We start from the raw sequence: 18,486 nt of genomic DNA, 5'->3' as shown, positions 1-18,486 counted from the left end.
ATCTAGCACAAAAGAAAAATCATAGCATATAAACTGTACCCAATACCCATACCCTCTACATTTAAATTTTATTAGGTAACAACTTGTAACAAAGTATTTTTATATGTAGAACAAAGTAAATGCAAATTTAGTACTCAACAAAAGCAAATTATTTAATTTAGTTCTTTATTTATTTGTTCTCATGTTTATTTATACTGACAAAAAGATCCAATTTTAGACAAATCTTTACAGAATCAGCAGACTTTATATGAATAACTGATGTAAAATGTTAATAGATAACTCATTATTATGTAAAAAAAAAAAAAAAGACAACATTTTAAGGAATGTTTCTTTTGGAATTTCATTGGAAACAAAATACTCAACACTTTGGTGTCAACCCACAGTGTACATGACTATGATTAAGGGGAAGGCACTCAATGGTGGTTTTTTTTTTTTTTTTGGTCTTGCATAGTTAAGGTTACATCACTATAATATCTTAACAGTCAACAAATAGGACAAAAATTGTACACAGCCCTACTGGGCTGAGTTGTTCAACAAATTAAAATCGCTCAACAAATCAAGAAAAATGTACAACAGTAAAAAATAATTATTATAAAAATATAATAGCTGATAATAAAAATCTCTTTTTTTATGAGAATTGCATACAAATGAAGCAGAAGAGCCTGTGACAGATGTACGTTAACTCTGTGTAAACATAATTAACGTATTGTGATAAATAGCAATGGCGTAAACATGAAACCCTGGTGAAAACAAACCGGAGTGATACATCTTTATTTTAAAGATATAAATCTTGTAGAGACAATTATAGATCCTAACTTAACCATCTTAAAATTTGGTAGTGATTTTAAAATAGAAAGACAGGTAGCCTATATATTTATAAGAAAATGTTTTTTTTAAACAGTATTTAACAAATAAGACCATCACTGCAATTATGAATCACTTACTAGTTGTAATTGAAAGGACTGTAATTCCAAATAGATAATTTAAAGAAATTCACTAAAAAATGCAAAATAACAAATTTATACCTGAAATTTTGAGATTCTAATTAAAACTTGTCTGTATTGCTAAGAAAAAGGATTTGTAAAAAAGATGTTATACATTTAATCTTTCATATACTGCTGTTTCATTTAATCATACTTTCTTAACAAGAAAAATTACACATTAAATCAACGCATTTCTAGAACAAAATTGAAATAATTTGTTACATAATAGATGAAAGTGGGGGAATGGTATAAACAATGGAATGTACATTTTGAAGGAATGTTTTATAAATATACGAAATATTCAATGATATGACAACTAACTATATTACAAAATCCCAAATGTAACATTTAACTGATAAAAAGTTAACACAAAGAACAACTATACAGTTATTGTTATTCTATGGTGATAATTTTAAAAATTACACTTGCAAAAAGTTCAGCTGTTTGTGAGGTAACTTTTCCATGGACAATTACTTCACTAAAGGAAATTTTAATAGTATATGTTTAAATATTCTAATGCAGTAATTCTTAAACTTTTTAGACCCACCAGTTTCATTTGCACATTAACCGAACCCTCCTTAATAGTTCTGACAAAATCTGATCGTGAATCATATGAGTTGGGTGTGTGTCTTAACCTCCAAAGATCCCTAGAGACAGGCTCACCAAATCTCTGGGGTTCATTCAAACTCAGGTTTAGAACCACTGCTCTAATGTTTAATCAATGAAAATTATTCTAGCCGATTTAAAAAAAAAAAGCATTTAATTAAACTAAATTTTAAATCTCAAAAACATATCTACCTACAAACTGATTCATTGATGTAGACTCACATATAATTATCACCTTACATGTTTAAAATATCATTTTGATTTGTTAAAATAAGATCTACAAATAATTATAGGCCTATAATTTTGTTCCAAACTATTCAAACATTCCAAAGGTTATTTTAATGACTAGTGAACAACGCACATGTATACAGTTTCTTTTATAATTATATCGGTAATGGTAATAATTACATTATTAATGGTTTACAAAAACAAACTTTTGGAAATATTTTAAACCATAAATAATGTTTTAATTATTGTATTTGAAATTTTGTTACATGTTAAAATCTAATACAAACTGAACTCATTACTAAAATTTATGTTTTAACAGTCACTTAAACAAAATGAAACACAAAGCAAAATATGATACATGTTTGGAATGTAATATATTTGAAAATAAAAGTTATGAAAATGTTTTTATCAAATTAAAAAGATGAATAAATGAATTATCAGCTAATTATCTTTGTTTTACTGTTTTAATGTAGTAGGCCTATTTAAAATTATTGTGTTTTAATGTTATTTTCTGACTAGCAGAATAAACAGTAAAACTTGGAAAAAAAATCTCATCTAAACATGTATTTAACTTGGTCAAATTTTCATATTTACCAAAATATTGCAGTATTTCTTTTGAGCCTTCAATGACTTTAGAAACTTGAGATGAGGATATTTATTGATATTAAGTAATTTTACTGTAGCATAGAGTGTATTCTTAGAGTAAATTTAACAGGTGAAAGTACAAAGACATAAAACAGTGACTTCTATAGTTATTTGGCACATTTATATTTGAATATCTTTGACCTGTTGCAAGTTGTTTACATTTTCTAGCTCAACTTAGACCTTTCAATACAAACTAGTTCATTATTTTCATTGAGGTGAAATATTAATTCCAACAAAACCTTTGGCTGAAACATGTATTGTTATCTTATCATTACATGTTGAGCTTAGTCTAGTTTCTTTATCAATGAAGTGTTTAAAAACTACTTACAGGATATGGAACAAAGTATGTTTTAATACTTTTTTTGTTTTAAAGAAAAATTTAATTTCAAAGTTTAATTTTGATAACTTGTTTGTTTTAATGTTAAAATTCAATTTTTGTGAAATTATAAATAACTTAATAAAAATAAAATAGGCACAGCCTGTCAAATAAAATGGAAGTTTTTTTTTTTCCAGTTGGTCAAGCTAAAACTGAACATGGTAAAAATAAGATTGTAAACTATCAGAAGTGATCACAATTAAATGAATAATTACTGTACATTAAAATAATAATTAGATGGTAAAACTCAACAGACGACCTTTGACCTAACACTGCCTTTGAAATTGTATTGTGTAGTTCATGACCACAAAGTCTGAACTTGACTGCAGTTGACAAGCTTGGTCAGGAGACTGAAAAAAAAAACATAATTAAAAACTGCAAGGGTTATTGTTTTTTATTCTAACAGTGGAATAGTATTGGGGAGAAGCTAGTGTAAATCTTGTATTTGTTTCATGTCTAAAGCCAGTTGAACTTTCATACATTCTCTTGTTTATAATTGGTAGACTACAGTACATACACAGGGGAAAGAGGAGATAATAAGGTCTACAGTGGCCACCTAGAAAACAACTGTCTATAAGCTATGACCTCAGGAAAATATTGATTATCAGGTGCAAAAAAAAAATGTTCTTACCACTGAATGTCCCAGCAAAGAGTGGATAACTCTAAAATTCAGATAAGTTTTATAGTGGTTGCCTATCCTAACAGACCAAAATGCTTGGTGAGTCTGCAAAAGTATTAAGAAAGAAAATGATTATCTGTTAGCAAAATATTTCTTTTAACTTATATTTTTTAAAATTAAAAATAAATGTTATTGTGATTAACGGCTTTTAATTGGTGATCTTAGACACTTCTCTAAATGAGGAGAAGCTATTTTGTATGTATGTAAGTGTGTTTGTGTATTAAAAAAGAGAAATGAACAAACCTGTTGCACCAGTTGTCCTACAACTTCATTGGTCTGCTGGGCAGGTGGTGGGCAACTCCACAAAAATCTGGACGAGCACAGAGCGATGTAGCTCATGGTGGGTGTACTGAGGACAATAAGGGATGCTGATTAGTTCTCTCTTTGGTAGACCATAACAGATGCTAATTAGTTCTCTCTTTGGTAGACCATAACAGATGCTAATTAGATCTCTCTTTAGAGGACCATAACAGATGCTGAGTAGATCTCTCTTTGTGATTAGAGGACCATAACAGATGTTAATTAAATCTCTCTTTGTGATTAGAGAACTATAACAGATGTTAATTAAATCTCTCTTCAGAGATGCTGATTATTAGTTCTAGATGCAATAGAAAGGTGCACATATAACTGCTAATTTGTTGCAGATGCTTTGAAAAGTTGGACAATTTAAAAAAGTGGTAGATAATCAGTCATTTGTGGTTTTTTTAATTAGTCATGGATGCTTTGGATGGACAGACATTAAATTAGGTGGTTTATTTTGAATTGTTTTAACGTTGTAGATGCTTATGGTAGGTAGACATAGATAACAATAAGTAATGATTGAGCTATTTTTAAAAATCAGCAATTGATGATGTATTTGGGAAGCAATTAATTAAACATTTATTAATGTTACAAGAAGCATAAAAAATAATAATAATATAAATTCTAACATTTAAACATGATGGGTAGTTATTTTCAAATGTTTGCCTAATGGGCAAAAAAACATTTTAGTGAGAAATTTTAGGTGTTTAATTTCAATTTAATATTTAAGTTAGAAGTAGAAGTGAACTTACGATAGTTCCAATTTGATCTCATCGTAACCAAAAGATTCGTTGAGTGGAACATAGTACGAGTAGTTATTTGTCCGACAACCATTTACCAGGCAAAATACATCATCTATGACATAATCCAGTTCTACAATACGAATGGTTGGTCTGGGTGCATCATCTAGGAACATAAACACATTTGTGATTGTATAAAATACATCCAATTTTAAAATATTAACAACAGCGTGTATTAATCACATAATTTTATATTTTTAATATGTACATGAAGTATATAAGATATTTACATAGGTTTTGTAAACAAATGTTTCAAAGGAAATTATGTGTACACATCCTAGTGATATTTATGTTTTGTATGTAGGAACTCAGTAGAGGTCAACAGTCATCAAAATACGGCCACCCCCACCCCCTTTAAAGTGTTGAATGTTCATGAGTAATAGGACTAAATCAAATGTATACTTTAAAAGGCTAATGAAACACTGAGCTGATACAATGGTTATTGTTTAAAACTGTCTTCTTATTTTAATAGTTATTATTTTAGTACTTTCTTCTAGCAAACAAAGTGACCTCTCCTGCATAAACAAAATGAGTACACACCAGCGCCTCTTCTCCTGCGATATTTGCCATTTCCTCCTAGGTGGGTTATTACATTGTACTTAGGGGAGCCTTCCACAACATTGTCGCTGATGGTTTCTGACTTGCCAGGTAGGTTGAAGATAGTTGCCACATGGGGTATGGCAGTACTCTGCAAAAGTAAAAATAATAAATGCAACTTATAATGCAACTTGCAATTAAAAAATGAATTAAGATAAAAGTTATTAAAAAGTATTTTTCATCATCTTGTATGTGCCTATCTTTTTGTTTCTTCAATTCTAAAAAAAATCATCATTTGGATTGGATGATATCTAAATCTATATTCTGTAACAATTTATTTTCATAAAATAAGTACTTTGCTTTTACATTTTTTTTTTTTTAGTGAGAATTTGAGGCATCAGTTGTGTGCTATGACATAGAGCATAGTGAACTTACAATATATTTGTTAACAGATGAGTGTACTCACAATATATTGGTTAACAGATGAGTGTACTCACAATATATTGGTTAACAGATGAGTGTACTCACAATATATTGGTTAACAGATGAGTGTACTCACAATATATTGGTTAACAGATGAGTGTACTCACAATATATTGATTAACAGATGACTCCTCCTCATCACCTGTGGGTTGCTGCACCATCTCCCCACTTTGGTCACCTGTTAAAATATCTGCAATAGCCAGAAAGTTGATGAGTTTTAGGTTTTAATATATCATTTTAAATACAAAAACAGCAGTTGATGAGTTTTAGGTTTAATATATCATTTTAAATACAAAAACAGCAGTTGATGAGTTTTAGGTTTAATATATCATTTTAAATACAAAAACAGCAGTTGATGAGTTTTAGGTTTAATATATCATTTTAAATACAAAAACAGCAGCTGATGAGTTTTAGGTTTAATATATCATTTTAAATACAAAAACAGCAGTTGATGAACGTTAGGTTTTAATATATCATTTTTAATACAAAAACAGTCAGAAGTTGAATTTTAGGTTTTAATATATCTTTTTAAATACAAAAACCATTTTCACAAAAAATAAAATTAAGTTGCCTATGTTTGTAGATTTCCATGAAAATAATTTGTAGTTGCATTTTAAATAATAATAAAAATTACTCTTAGTATATAGGCTTAATATACATCAAATAAAACAATTAAAGAAATGTTATGAAAGTTTCATTCAATGTAATATTATCTTAGTAAGATTTGTAATTGACAATTTGTATTAGTGTTAATCAGCAGATGCCAGTGTGGCTATTTATTTGATTAACAGATATTTCTATAGAATTTTATTACATAACTTATTTACCTCATGGTCTTTTAATTATATAAATTCATTTATATATTGATTTTCATTAAGTAAACCACTGCCTATGCTACTTATAATTAATATCTGAACTGAATCAAATGAAACTATTATCCAAAGACAATAAAACTATTATCCAAAGACAATGAAACTATTATCATAAGAAACTATTATCCAAAGACAATAAAAGTATTTTCCAAAGACAGTGAAACTATTATCCAAAGACAATGAAACTATTATCCAAAGATAATGAAACTATTATCCAAAGATAATGAAACTATTATCCAAAGACAATGAAACTATTATACAAAGACAATGAAACTATTATCCAAAGAAACTATTATCCAAAGACACTGAAACTATTATCCAAAGACAATGAAACTATTATCCAAAGAAACTATTATCCAAAGATAATGAAACTATTATCCAAAGATAATGAAACTATTATCCAAAGACAATGAAACTATTATCCAAAGACAATGAAACTATTATACAAAGACAATGAAACTATTATCCAAAGAAACTATTATCCAAAGACACTGAAACTATTATCCAAAGACAATGAAACTATTATCCAAAGACAATGAAACTATTATCCAAAGAAACTATTATACAAAGACAATGAAACTATTATCCAAAGACAATGAAACTATTATCCAAAGAAACTATTATCCAAAGACAATAAAACTATTATCCAAAGACAATGAAACTATTATCCAAAGACAATGAAACTATTATACAAAGACAATGAAACTATTATCCAAAGACAATGAAACTATTATCCAAAGACAATGAAACTATTATCCAAAGAAACTATTATATAAAGACAATGAAACTATTATACAAAGACAATGAAACTATTATCCAAAGACAATGAAACTATTATCCAAAGACAATGAAACTATTATCCAAAGAAACTATTATCCAAAGACAATGAAACTATTATCCAAAGACAATGAAACTATTATCCAAAGACAATGAAACTATTATACAAAGACAATGAAACTATTATCCAAAGACACTGAAACTATTATCCAAAGAAACTATTATCCAAAGACAATGAAACTATTATCCAAAGACAATGAAACTATTATACAAAGACAATGAAACTATTATACAAAGACAATGAAACTATTATCCAAAGAAACTATTATCCAAAGACAATGAAACTATTATACAAAGACAATGAAACTATTATCCAAAGACACTGAAACTATTATCCAAAGAAACTATTATCCAAAGACAATGAAACTATTATACAAAGACAATGAAACTATTATACAAAGACAATGAAACTATTATCCAAAGAAACTATTATCCAAAGACAATGAAACTATTATCCAAAGACAATGAAACTATTATCCAAAGAAACTATTATCCAAAGAAACTATTATCCAAAGACAATAAAACTATTATACAAAGACAATGAAACTATTATCCAAAGAAACTATTATCCAAAGACAATGAAACTATTATCCAAAGACAATGAAACTATTATCCAAAGAAACTATTATCCAAAGACAATGAAACTATTATCCAAAGACAATGAAACTATTATCCAAAGACACTGAAACTATTATCCAAAGAAACTATTATCCAAAGACAATGAAACTATAATCTAAAGAAAATGAAACTATTATCCAAAGAAACTATTATCCAAAGACAATGAAACTATTATCCAAAGACAATGAAACTATTATACAAAGACAATGAAACTATTATCCAAAGAAACTATTATCCAAAGACAATGAAACTATTATCCAAAGAAACTATTATACAAAGACAATGAAACTATTATCCAAAGACACTGAAACTATTATCCAAAGAAACTATTATCCAAAGACAATGAAACTATTATACAAAGACAATGAAACTATTATACAAAGACAATGAAACTATTATCCAAAGAAACTATTATCCAAAGACAATGAAACTATTATCCAAAGACAATGAAACTATTATCCAAAGAAACTATTATCCAAAGAAACTATTATCCAAAGACAATAAAACTATTATACAAAGAAACTGTTATCCAAAGACAATAAAACTATTATCCAAAGAAACTATTATACAAAGACAATGAAACTATTATCCAAAGACACTAAAACTATTATCCAAAAAAACTATTATCCAAAGACAATAAAACTATTATACAAAGACAATGAAACTATTATACAAAGACAATGAAACTATTATCCAAAGAAACTATTATCCAAAGACAATGAAACTATTATCCAAAGACAATGAAACTATTATCCAAAGAAACTATTATCCAAAGAAACTATTATCCAAAGACAATAAAACTATTATACAAAGACAATGAAACTATTATCCAAAGAAACTATTATCCAAAGACAATGAAACTATTATCCAAAGACAATGAAACTATTATCCAAAGAAACTATTATCCAAAGACAATGAAACTATTATCCAAAGACACTGAAACTATTATCCAAAGAAACTATTATCCAAAGACAATGAAACTATAATCTAAAGAAAATGAAACTATTATCCAAAGAAACTATTATCCAAAGACAATGAAACTATTATCCAAAGACAATGAAACTATTATACAAAGACAATGAAACTATTATCCAAAGAAACTATTATCCAAAGACAATGAAACTATTATCCAAAGACAATGAAACTATTATCCAAAGACACTGAAACTATTATCCAAAGAAACTATTATCCAAAGACAATGAAACTATTATCCAAAGACAATGAAACTATTATACAAAGACAATGAAACTATTATCCAAAGAAACTATTATCCAAAGACAATGAAACTATTATCCAAAGACAATGAAACTATTATCCAAAGACAATGAAACTATTATCCAAAGAAACTATTATCCAAAGACAATGAAACTATTATCTAAAGAAAATATTATCCAAAGACAATGAAACTATTATCTAAAGAAAATATTATCCAAAGACAATGAAACTATTATCCAAAGACAATGAAACTATTATACAAAGACAATGAAACTATTATACAAAGACAATGAAACTGTTATCCAAAGACAATGAAACTATAATCGAAAGAAAATATTATCCAAAGACAATGAAACTATTATCCAAAGACAATGAAACTATTATCCAAAGACAATGAAACTGTTATCCAAAGACAATAAAACTATTATCCAAAGAAACTATTATCCAAAGACAATAAAACTATTATCCAAAGACAATGAAACTATTATCCAAAGACAATGAAACTATTATCCAAAGACAATGAAACTATTATCCAAAGAAACTATTATCCAAAGACAATGAAACTATTATCCAAAGACAATGAAACTATTATCCAAAGACAATTAAACTATTATCCAAAGAAACTATTATCCAAAGACAATGAAACTATTATCCAAAGACAATGAAATTATTATCCAAAGACAATGAAACTATTATCCAAAGACAATCAACGCACTTGAAATTGTAAAGAGAAAACTTACAAGGTGGGTTCTCGTAGCCACCATTTCCATGAATAATGACCTGGGGTGGGTCTGTGGTGTCAGGCTGGTCTTCATGTGGGCTGGGGCAGCACAGCTTCTCACAGTAGCCTTCAATGCAGGATGGGTAAGGGGGGACAACTGGCTGAGTCACTGAAACAAGCAGACCTCAACAGGTTAGATACATTTAATCAACAGTGAATTTATTAATAATGCTATGTATTGTAGTATTTAATTAGTAATTACTTCTTTAATTTACCAATGCTAATAGTTTTGTTTCTTTTAATGATTTTTGAATATTAAGAATTCTTTAATTATTCAATTGGCTACTGGTTAAAAACATAAATAAAAACGTTTTAATTTATTTGTACATAAATAATAATAGTTTTTAAAGCAAATGCATGAAACATAAATTAATTCCAAATTATTACAACCTATTATCAAGTAAAATTAAAATCTTTCATTTAAGTTATTTCTAGTGACAGTTTAGCCAAATTACATTTTAATTTGAAGTTTTTTTTTAGTATAAAAACTTATTTTAATATATTTGGACTTAAATCTAAAAAACTGGCATGTTTCTTACTTCTGCTGGTAGTGCTTGATATCATGACCGGCGTTGTCCGCAATGTTGTTGATTGTGTGGACGTTGATATAGTTGACATTTCTTGAACCACTTCAGTGGGTGTGTTTATTGTGGTGCTGTTGGCACCCATTAGGCTTGGGGTTGATGATGAATCTATGTTGGGCAAGTTGGCTACAACCGATGAAGAATCTGGTTTTTGGCGTTCCAGAATGTACAGCCACGCCAAGGCTACAACACTAAATAGAAAAGATTAAAAAAAATTTTTGATAAAAATTGAATAGGTTTTAATTTTTAAACCCACCAAAACTGTTTTGTTTAAATATTATTTAGAAATATATTAAAATATATTGATATATATGTAATAAATATTATTAATATATCTTGGTGCGTTATATGCAAATTAAATTAATATTTTTACCAAAATAATGTATATAATATATATTGTATGGTACATTCCAAAACTTTAAAACCAATGGACTTTAATTCACTTTGAAAATCAGTTTTCATTCTTTTAAATCTTGCAGAATAATTATCTAGTACATCGTGAAGACAATTTCTCTATATGTTGTGATCACAATGCTAAAATTTACTTAATCTTGCCAAATCACCATCGGGTATAAGAGGATGCTCAATCAATTTTTCTTTTAATTTAGTGCTACTGAAAAAGACAATCTCTACTTCACCTGCTCTAGTGATAATTTGCTATGTCTAACTACTTAACTATGTACATTTTACTAGCTTACCAAAATATCATGATGAAAATCAAACATATGTTGGTGATGTATCTGAAACGCTTACCAAAATATCATGATGAAAACCAAACATATAATGGTGATGTATCTGAACCGGTTGCTGCAGATATTTTTCAATGGCTGGGAGAACAAACTGGCAAGTGAAGATTTGCTGCTGCCCATCATGTGATGACTGCTATGACTGCTGCTGCTGCTGTGATGCTCGTGATGATGTCTCTTACTGGACGATGACCTATGACCTGATTCTTGATGAAGACTTGGAGTAGAACTGAAATAAAAAAAAATTATTTACAATAAAAAAATGTAACTATAAATAACATAGGCCTACTCATAAAGATAAAGATTTACAAAAGAAAAGAATGCACTTTTCCATTATGTAATTCTAGGCATAACGGCTTTCCCCTTTACATGACTCCAGCCTTAGCTCTAACTTTATCACTTTAAAACCTAAGTTAAACACTAACACACACTTTAGCCATAACAACAAGAAACAGTCTTAATTTCATTTCAAACATTTATTTATTTAATTTCAAATCATTTTTTTTTGTAAAAATTAAAACTTGCCAAACTACACCACAATAATGGATTTAATTTTTTTGTAATCTTTAAACAGTGTAATTTTCTTAAAATTAAATGAAGGAATTAAAAAAAAATAATGTATCCAAAATATCTAGTTACCTGATGGTGCTAATGTTTGACCTAGAACTGAGAGTGCTGCCTGTGGATTTTAAACTGTCAAAACGTTTGAGTTTCCCCAACCTTTGGTTCATCTTCTCCAGCTGATTGATGCGCACCTCCAAGTTGTCCGTCAACTTACAAAGCTCTTTGACGGCTCCCACGTTTTCCATAAATATCCTGTCCTGTTCACAGTGAGATTAAAATATATATTTTATTATTACAAAAATTAGTTTTATTATAATTATAGTACCATAAATCTACAAAGGTAAAGAATCATTTTTTAAAGGTGTAAAATGTAATTAAATTAATTAAATTAAAGCAAGCACAATGTTTCAACATATACCACAATAAAATGTATCAGTTTCCAGTACAACTGTCATTTTTAATACAATACAAATATGAGAAAGCATATTTTAAAACATTATAAAAAACCACAAGAACAATCAATCTATTTTTATCTCACATTTCATCATCAGAATAAAAATAAAACTATCTTTTTAAAATGATTTGTTTGAAATATTTTTTCATTTTTTTTAATATCAATATCTCATTACACCATCAATTATTCTATACTGCAATTAGAATTAGATACTGATTATAAATAATAAAAGTATTTTAAGTTATGTGAGACAACAACCTTAAGCAAAAAGTATGAACTGCTTACTTTATTCACAACTAAAAAATTTTCAATGGTCTCCCCATTAGAGAGCACCACATCACCAGTTTCCTGTACAGCGTCAGGGATAACTTCCTTGATCTCCTGGGCCAGCACGCCTGTCTCCACGTGGTTGTCACGGGGGATCCCCACCTGCGAGGCGTACTCGTCCTTGTAAGAATACTTGTAGATGCGCAGCTTGGAGACATTTTCAAGCTGACTCTTAGGGTTTATCTGATGAAATGTAAAACTAGGAATTACATTTTGTTATTATAAAAAAAAAATTATTTTCACTTTTTTAAATCTCATACTTTGACGTTTGATTATTCCGATTTAGTAACACTTTCAGGCCAGATACATGTCATGGCCAAAAAGAACAAAATAAATAAACTTTCTGGCTGAGAATCTTCTGTCCAACTTAATTTTAGCTCCAGTTAAAGGCATACTGTGCCATATTAAAAACCATAATAAAAACATTTACAAAAAGAGTTAAGTAAAGATAGGATAAATATTAGCCAAGTGTTTCACCTAAATTGCTGTTCACACTAAGTAGGCTTATATGTTTATGATGAAATACAAAATTTTCAAAATATAAGATCACTCTTTATATATCCCTAACTTATTTTTCTTGTGTAGAAACAATCTGACAATTTAATTTAATATTGTTGCTTTCCTTATAAGCCACAACAAATGGTTAAATTTAATATAAGTTGGACTTGTCTAAATCCTCCACCATATTCTCAATTAAGAATGAAGAAGAAGAAGAATATAAGCCTAATAATCATTAGAAATAATGACTTTGGAATACAAAGGTGATTAGAAACAAAGTTATAAGTTAAACTAGAGCTCACCTCTTGCACATTTTTCTTGACTCTCATATCAGACGGCTGCGTCAAGTGTCCTGTCAGTCTCATGTTGCCATGGACAGTTAAATTTTCGTCTGGGTGGTCAGTGTTGACCCCCACCCTCCCCATGTGGAACACTGATTCCTGTGTTTGGCCCTTCTGCCACATGACATCGACATCACTGTCAAACTGACCTGGGTTGGAGGCCTGAAAAACAGATATGTAGCTAAAGCAATATCTTTAAAAATTGTTATTAACAAATTCTAAAGTAAGACCTAGAACATTGTACGAACATTAAAGCAATATCTTTAAAAATTGTTATTAACAAACTCTAAAGTAAGTAATTGTATTGACATTATTTATAAATTTAAGTTCACTAAATTAATATAAAATCCACTTCAACATTTTATTTACATTCTGCAAACAATATCAGAAAATTTAAAAAAAAATACTCAATATTGAAAAAAATAAGACAAATTAATTGAAAACAAACACTGTTTTATTTTTTTTTTAATAAAGCTATTAGAAAAACAAAACATACCCCCTTTTTAATAGTGCTCTAAACTTCTTTAAAAAAAGTTTTATGCAATAAACTAAATAATCCCGATCAAAAAACAAATAGACCTACCCTGACAATAATTCTATCTGAAACATTTCCAACCAGCATGTAATCCTTATCACCAGTATGTGCGTGCAGGCTGACTACAAGCAGAAAGTAGCGCTGGTCTGGGTTGGGCTTCCCCTTCTTCCTCATGTTGTTGCTCGTGGTCTCGCTGAAGTGCAGACGCCCCACAGTGACCTTTGTCTCCTGGTCAGCTGTGAGGTCAACCCTGTTGAAATTGTCACATCTAAATTTTAAAGCTTTTTCCATACTATTTTGTGTACAAATCAAAGCTAAGTATTGTAGCTTAAGTTCAACATTTTTTTACTCTGACACTTGTCATGTACTCACTTCACTGGGTGGAAAGATTTTTTACTTCTGTCAGACTGAGACTGTTCTATTTTTATACTCTGGTTCTGAGATTCCATCTGTAAATATGGTGGTATTCAAATATTTTAGCTTTATATCTATGAATCATTGTATTATAAATGTTTGCTTCTTTAGTATTTAAGATGTGTATTGCACTGTAGTAATTCAATTATGTAGCCTATTTTTTTTTTAATTTTCTGAATTTTACATATAAGCCTATAATTTTGTTTTAAATATATGAATGCATTATATTTTAGGTTTGGTCTCTAAATGTAAAATCTTACATTTACATTTTATTTTTTGAATTTCAAAAAAAAAAATTTATTTAAGAAACAAAAAATATTACTTATCTACCTTTACACCATAAAAATGAAGAAAGAAACTCTCAATTTTCTTCACACCATCTATGGTACGAATATATTTAGCATTGCCATGCAGGCGCATGTGAACGGTGACCTGGAAATGATTTTTTTTCTGGCACACAAATGCTTCATCTGGGACAGAGAAGTTGAAGCCTTTATCTGCATCTACTCTGTACTGTGGTGTAGGTCTGGGAATTTACAAAGGCAGTTTTATACATAGTTCTGCTTACAAGATTAGTTCTTAAAGGTCTACTAGAACAAAGATTAGCAGTTAATTTAGGAAATAATAAAGACTATTATAAAAATATTTTAAGAGAAAAATATGTTAAAAATTATAAATGTAATAAATAATTATTTAAATTGAAGAATTTCATAATTTTTAAAATAATTTCTAATTTTAGTTCTGATCTACTTATATTTAGGGGAGATTGAAAAGTATTTTTAAAAACTAGAATTAGTATTTTTTTATTTGAAATTTCAGCAAATAAAACACTGTAACTGATCTCAGAATCTCATCTGTGGTACTGTTTATGTTAAGTGACTTACAAATCCTTGAGGTCTCCGTCAGTTAGGATGACCCACTGGGCCTGGGAGTAAGGCTGCCACTTGATGACCTGATATGTGCTTTCAATGAAGGCATCGTTAGAATCCACATCATACTGCGGCAGGTCATCATCCCCACCTGGACAATCCCCCATGTAACTGCTGAACTGTGCACCTAATTTGTAATTATCGTTTCATTAATACCTTGCTAAACTCAGTTAAATATATTTTTTAAAATATTAAAATATAACATGAATATTTCTCTATGTGTATGGGGAAAATAAAAATTAATTATTTGTTTTATGAAAGTCTGCTATAGTTAAATATAACCCGCGATAAAAATATTATTTGAGAGGTTTCTTTCTTTGAGACTGTGTAAGACATGTCGTTGTAACTCAACTTTTTATTAACAATTAACTAAATAATTCTTCTGAGATAAAATGATTCTATAACTTATAGGACTAAAGTCCTCTACATCATAAAGCCAGTTTAAATTACCCACATTCTAAGGTGTGTTTTTTCAATAATTTTTGTACAATTTCTTTCATGATTAGTAGGAATATGTTTCTGCATTATATTACTGCTCACTTAAGGTCATATTCACATTTATAACACACAGCTTACTGCCATAATTTTATTTAGCTTATTCTTGTTGAAAAATAAGTTATCAAATAAAAGCTGTTCACATACTTGAAATAAATTAATTACTCAGCAAAGATTAATTAACTCATTAAACTGCCAACAGGTCACTAACAACAAGCTGGCTGTATAAACAATAGTGACTTTATTTTTGTGTATACACCTACAGATTGGTTGTAATGTATAAACAATGGTGCCTTTATTTTTGTGTATACACCTACAGATTGGTTGTAATGTATAAACAATAGTGACTTTATTTTTGTGTATACACCTACAGATTGGTTGTAATGTACACCTACATTTTTAATGAAATGTATAAACAGTGGTGCTTATATTTTCAGGTAGGTCTAGAGTTTTGTTGAAACATTTTAATGGTGGTGGGGGGGGGGGGGGGTTAATAAAGTCTTTGTGTGGGAAAATAAGAGTTCACTGTGACCTATACTGTTAGTCAGAGATCAGAGGTCAAGGGTGGGAGAAACAGTTAGTTGAGACTTACGTCCTTTAATTGACCTTTAATTAAATTTAATCAATGACTTTTAATTGGTGAGTTGAAAGTTAAGCTCAAAGATGAGATGAGTTGAGAGTAAATTAGAGACTGAAGTTCTAAAACACCCTATGATGCTAAAGTTTTGACTGGGTTACATCCAGCACCCACCTGGAGGCTCCTGTTTGATGCTCATGACGTTGCCCATGCCATGCATCATGTTGGGGTTCAGGGTACCTGTTGGTGACTCGGAATATTTGCGTTTCTTGGTTGACTGACTGGCGATATTTGACAAACTGATGAATAAACATGAATCATTATCTTAACATGTTGCTTCATCAATAGCTAAATGATGATGATGACGGTAATTATGATGATGGAGATGGTAATGTTGCTGTTATTGGCAATGATGATGATGATGGCAAAGACAATGATGTTGATGGTGTTGATGATAATGATGCTAGTGCTGATGATTATGATGATGATGATAATGATGAAGAATATGTTGATTTTGATGTTCACAATGATGATGATGCTGATGATAAGGATTAAAATTTTGATGATGATGCAAATGGCATTGTTGATGATGATGATGATGCAAATGACAAAAATGATGATGATGATGCAGGTGATAATGATGACAGTATAGATAACAATGATGAGGTTAATGGCAAGATGATAATGGTCAAGCAGATCACAACAAAAGCTTACCTTCCCATGTGTGTGGGTAGGATGGGGTGGGACAGGGGTGGGGAAATCTGTTGTAGAGAGGTCATCTGCTGACCCATAGATAAACCAGAGGGGTACTGCATGGGTAACCTCTGACCTTGCTGGTGCTGGCCCTGGAGGAGGTGGTTGAGTTTTTGGGACTCCCCAATGTAGGCTGGGGGAGCCTTTGTGGGCATCCCCCCCAGCCTGTTGTGGCCGAGGTACATGGACTGAGGCAGGGTGGGTAAACTGCCAGGTATGGTCGACTTCAGATCTGTCAATCAAAGACATGGTATATGTGAGTTGAGTTAAGCTCACAGATGTGATTTAAAGAGTTGAGAGTTAAGCTCACAGTGTGATTTAAAGAGTTGAGAGTTAAGCTCACAGATGTGATTTAAAGAGTTGAGAGTTAAGCTTAAGATCTACATATCACAGGGTGTATTTTCTAGAGCCTATGTATTTTTTCCTAACAGGAAACAACAAAAACTTCAAGTAATCACCAAGAAAACTGTCTTTTTTAACTGCTTGATATTACAATATAAATAAACAGAATAAGAAATATTTTTTAGTAGTTGACTTTTCAAAAATAGATTGAAAATTATTTGGAAATGAGGAATGTAAACAAGAGATATACTTTAAATGATACAGGATATGGTGGTATGTGATGACTTTTGGTGTCCCCACAGAGGCAATGATGTAAGCCATGTACAATGATGAGAATTTTAGTGACAGTGAATTGAGAGATTTTTTTAATTTTTAAAGAATAATAGATCTAATTATTTAAAAGATTTAGATATTTGAGAATTTTAGTCCCTAAGAGTTAGAATAATTTTAACCTGATGAACTAATACATTTAGAGTAATGAGGGTTTAAGCTCTAAAGAGTTAAAAGATTTACATTTTTGAGAATTTTAGACCTAACGAGTCGATAGATTTAAACTAATGAGGGTTTTATCTTCAGAGAGTTAAGAGACTGACCAGCCAAGGCTTGATGGTGAAGGGTCCCATCAGGGGGGGAGTACGGCTCTGACCCAGAGTCTGGGGGACTGTCCGGTAGTGACCTAGAGATATAATGTGGAACAAGATAACAGCACGGCATGATAAGTCATGATACAATAACTATAGTTTTTGTTTGAAAGACAATAGTTTCAAGTGTAATATTTGGATTGTTAAAGATAGCACTAGGGAATATAAGTTTTCATGTAATGTTTGGGTAAATAAGAAAACTTTTATTCAGGTCATTTGAAAATCAGTTATTCGCAACTAAAAATACTATTTTAACTGCGTGAAACTTTATGGTAACAAAAATAACATACAGGTAACAGAACAAAGGCAATACAGGTTGCACATAG

The 18,486-nt window shown here is 29.8% G+C and overlaps 1 protein-coding gene across 1 annotated transcript; it reads right to left on the bottom strand.

Moving 5' to 3' along the window:
- Positions 1–139: 139 nt before the first annotated feature.
- On the bottom strand, positions 140–18,233 carry LOC131936634 (myelin regulatory factor-like). Its single transcript, XM_059293718.1, has 19 exons — positions 18,113–18,233; positions 17,139–17,409; positions 16,599–16,723; positions 15,308–15,479; positions 14,754–14,949; positions 14,382–14,458; positions 14,058–14,259; positions 13,436–13,636; positions 12,594–12,818; positions 11,930–12,111; positions 11,298–11,519; positions 10,500–10,735; positions 9,920–10,069; positions 5,745–5,827; positions 5,158–5,305; positions 4,570–4,723; positions 3,761–3,866; positions 3,470–3,562; positions 140–3,188 (listed from the first exon to the last, which is right to left on the bottom strand). The coding sequence occupies exons 1-19, from the start codon at positions 18,231–18,233 to the stop codon at positions 3,105–3,107; spliced, it is 3,048 nt and encodes a 1,015-aa protein (XP_059149701.1). The 3' UTR covers positions 140–3,104.
- Between the last annotated feature and the right edge of the window lie 253 nt (positions 18,234–18,486).

This window comes from Physella acuta, unplaced genomic scaffold (genome assembly GCF_028476545.2).
Source record: "Physella acuta isolate Inbredline_101_S28 unplaced genomic scaffold, ASM2847654v3 ptg000006l, whole genome shotgun sequence".
Lineage (NCBI taxonomy): Eukaryota > Metazoa > Mollusca > Gastropoda > Physidae > Physella > Physella acuta.
Note: the sequence above shows the minus strand (reverse complement) of the source record. Positions and strands in the feature narration are given on the sequence as shown.

What these genes read in the sequence shown, in the direction of transcription:
- LOC131936634 (XM_059293718.1), bottom strand. Translation starts at nt 18,233, where the DNA reads ATGCCGTGCTGTTATCTTGTTCCACATTATATCTCTAGGTCACTACCG. An exon ending in CTACCCACACACATGGGAAG is followed by an intron (nt 16,724 to 17,138) that starts GTAAGCTTTTGT and finishes TTTATTCATCAG; the next exon opens with TTTGTCAAATATCGCCAGTC. An exon ending in AAATCTTTCCACCCAGTGAA is followed by an intron (nt 14,260 to 14,381) that starts GTGAGTACATGA and finishes CAATTTCAACAG; the next exon opens with GGTTGACCTCACAGCTGACC.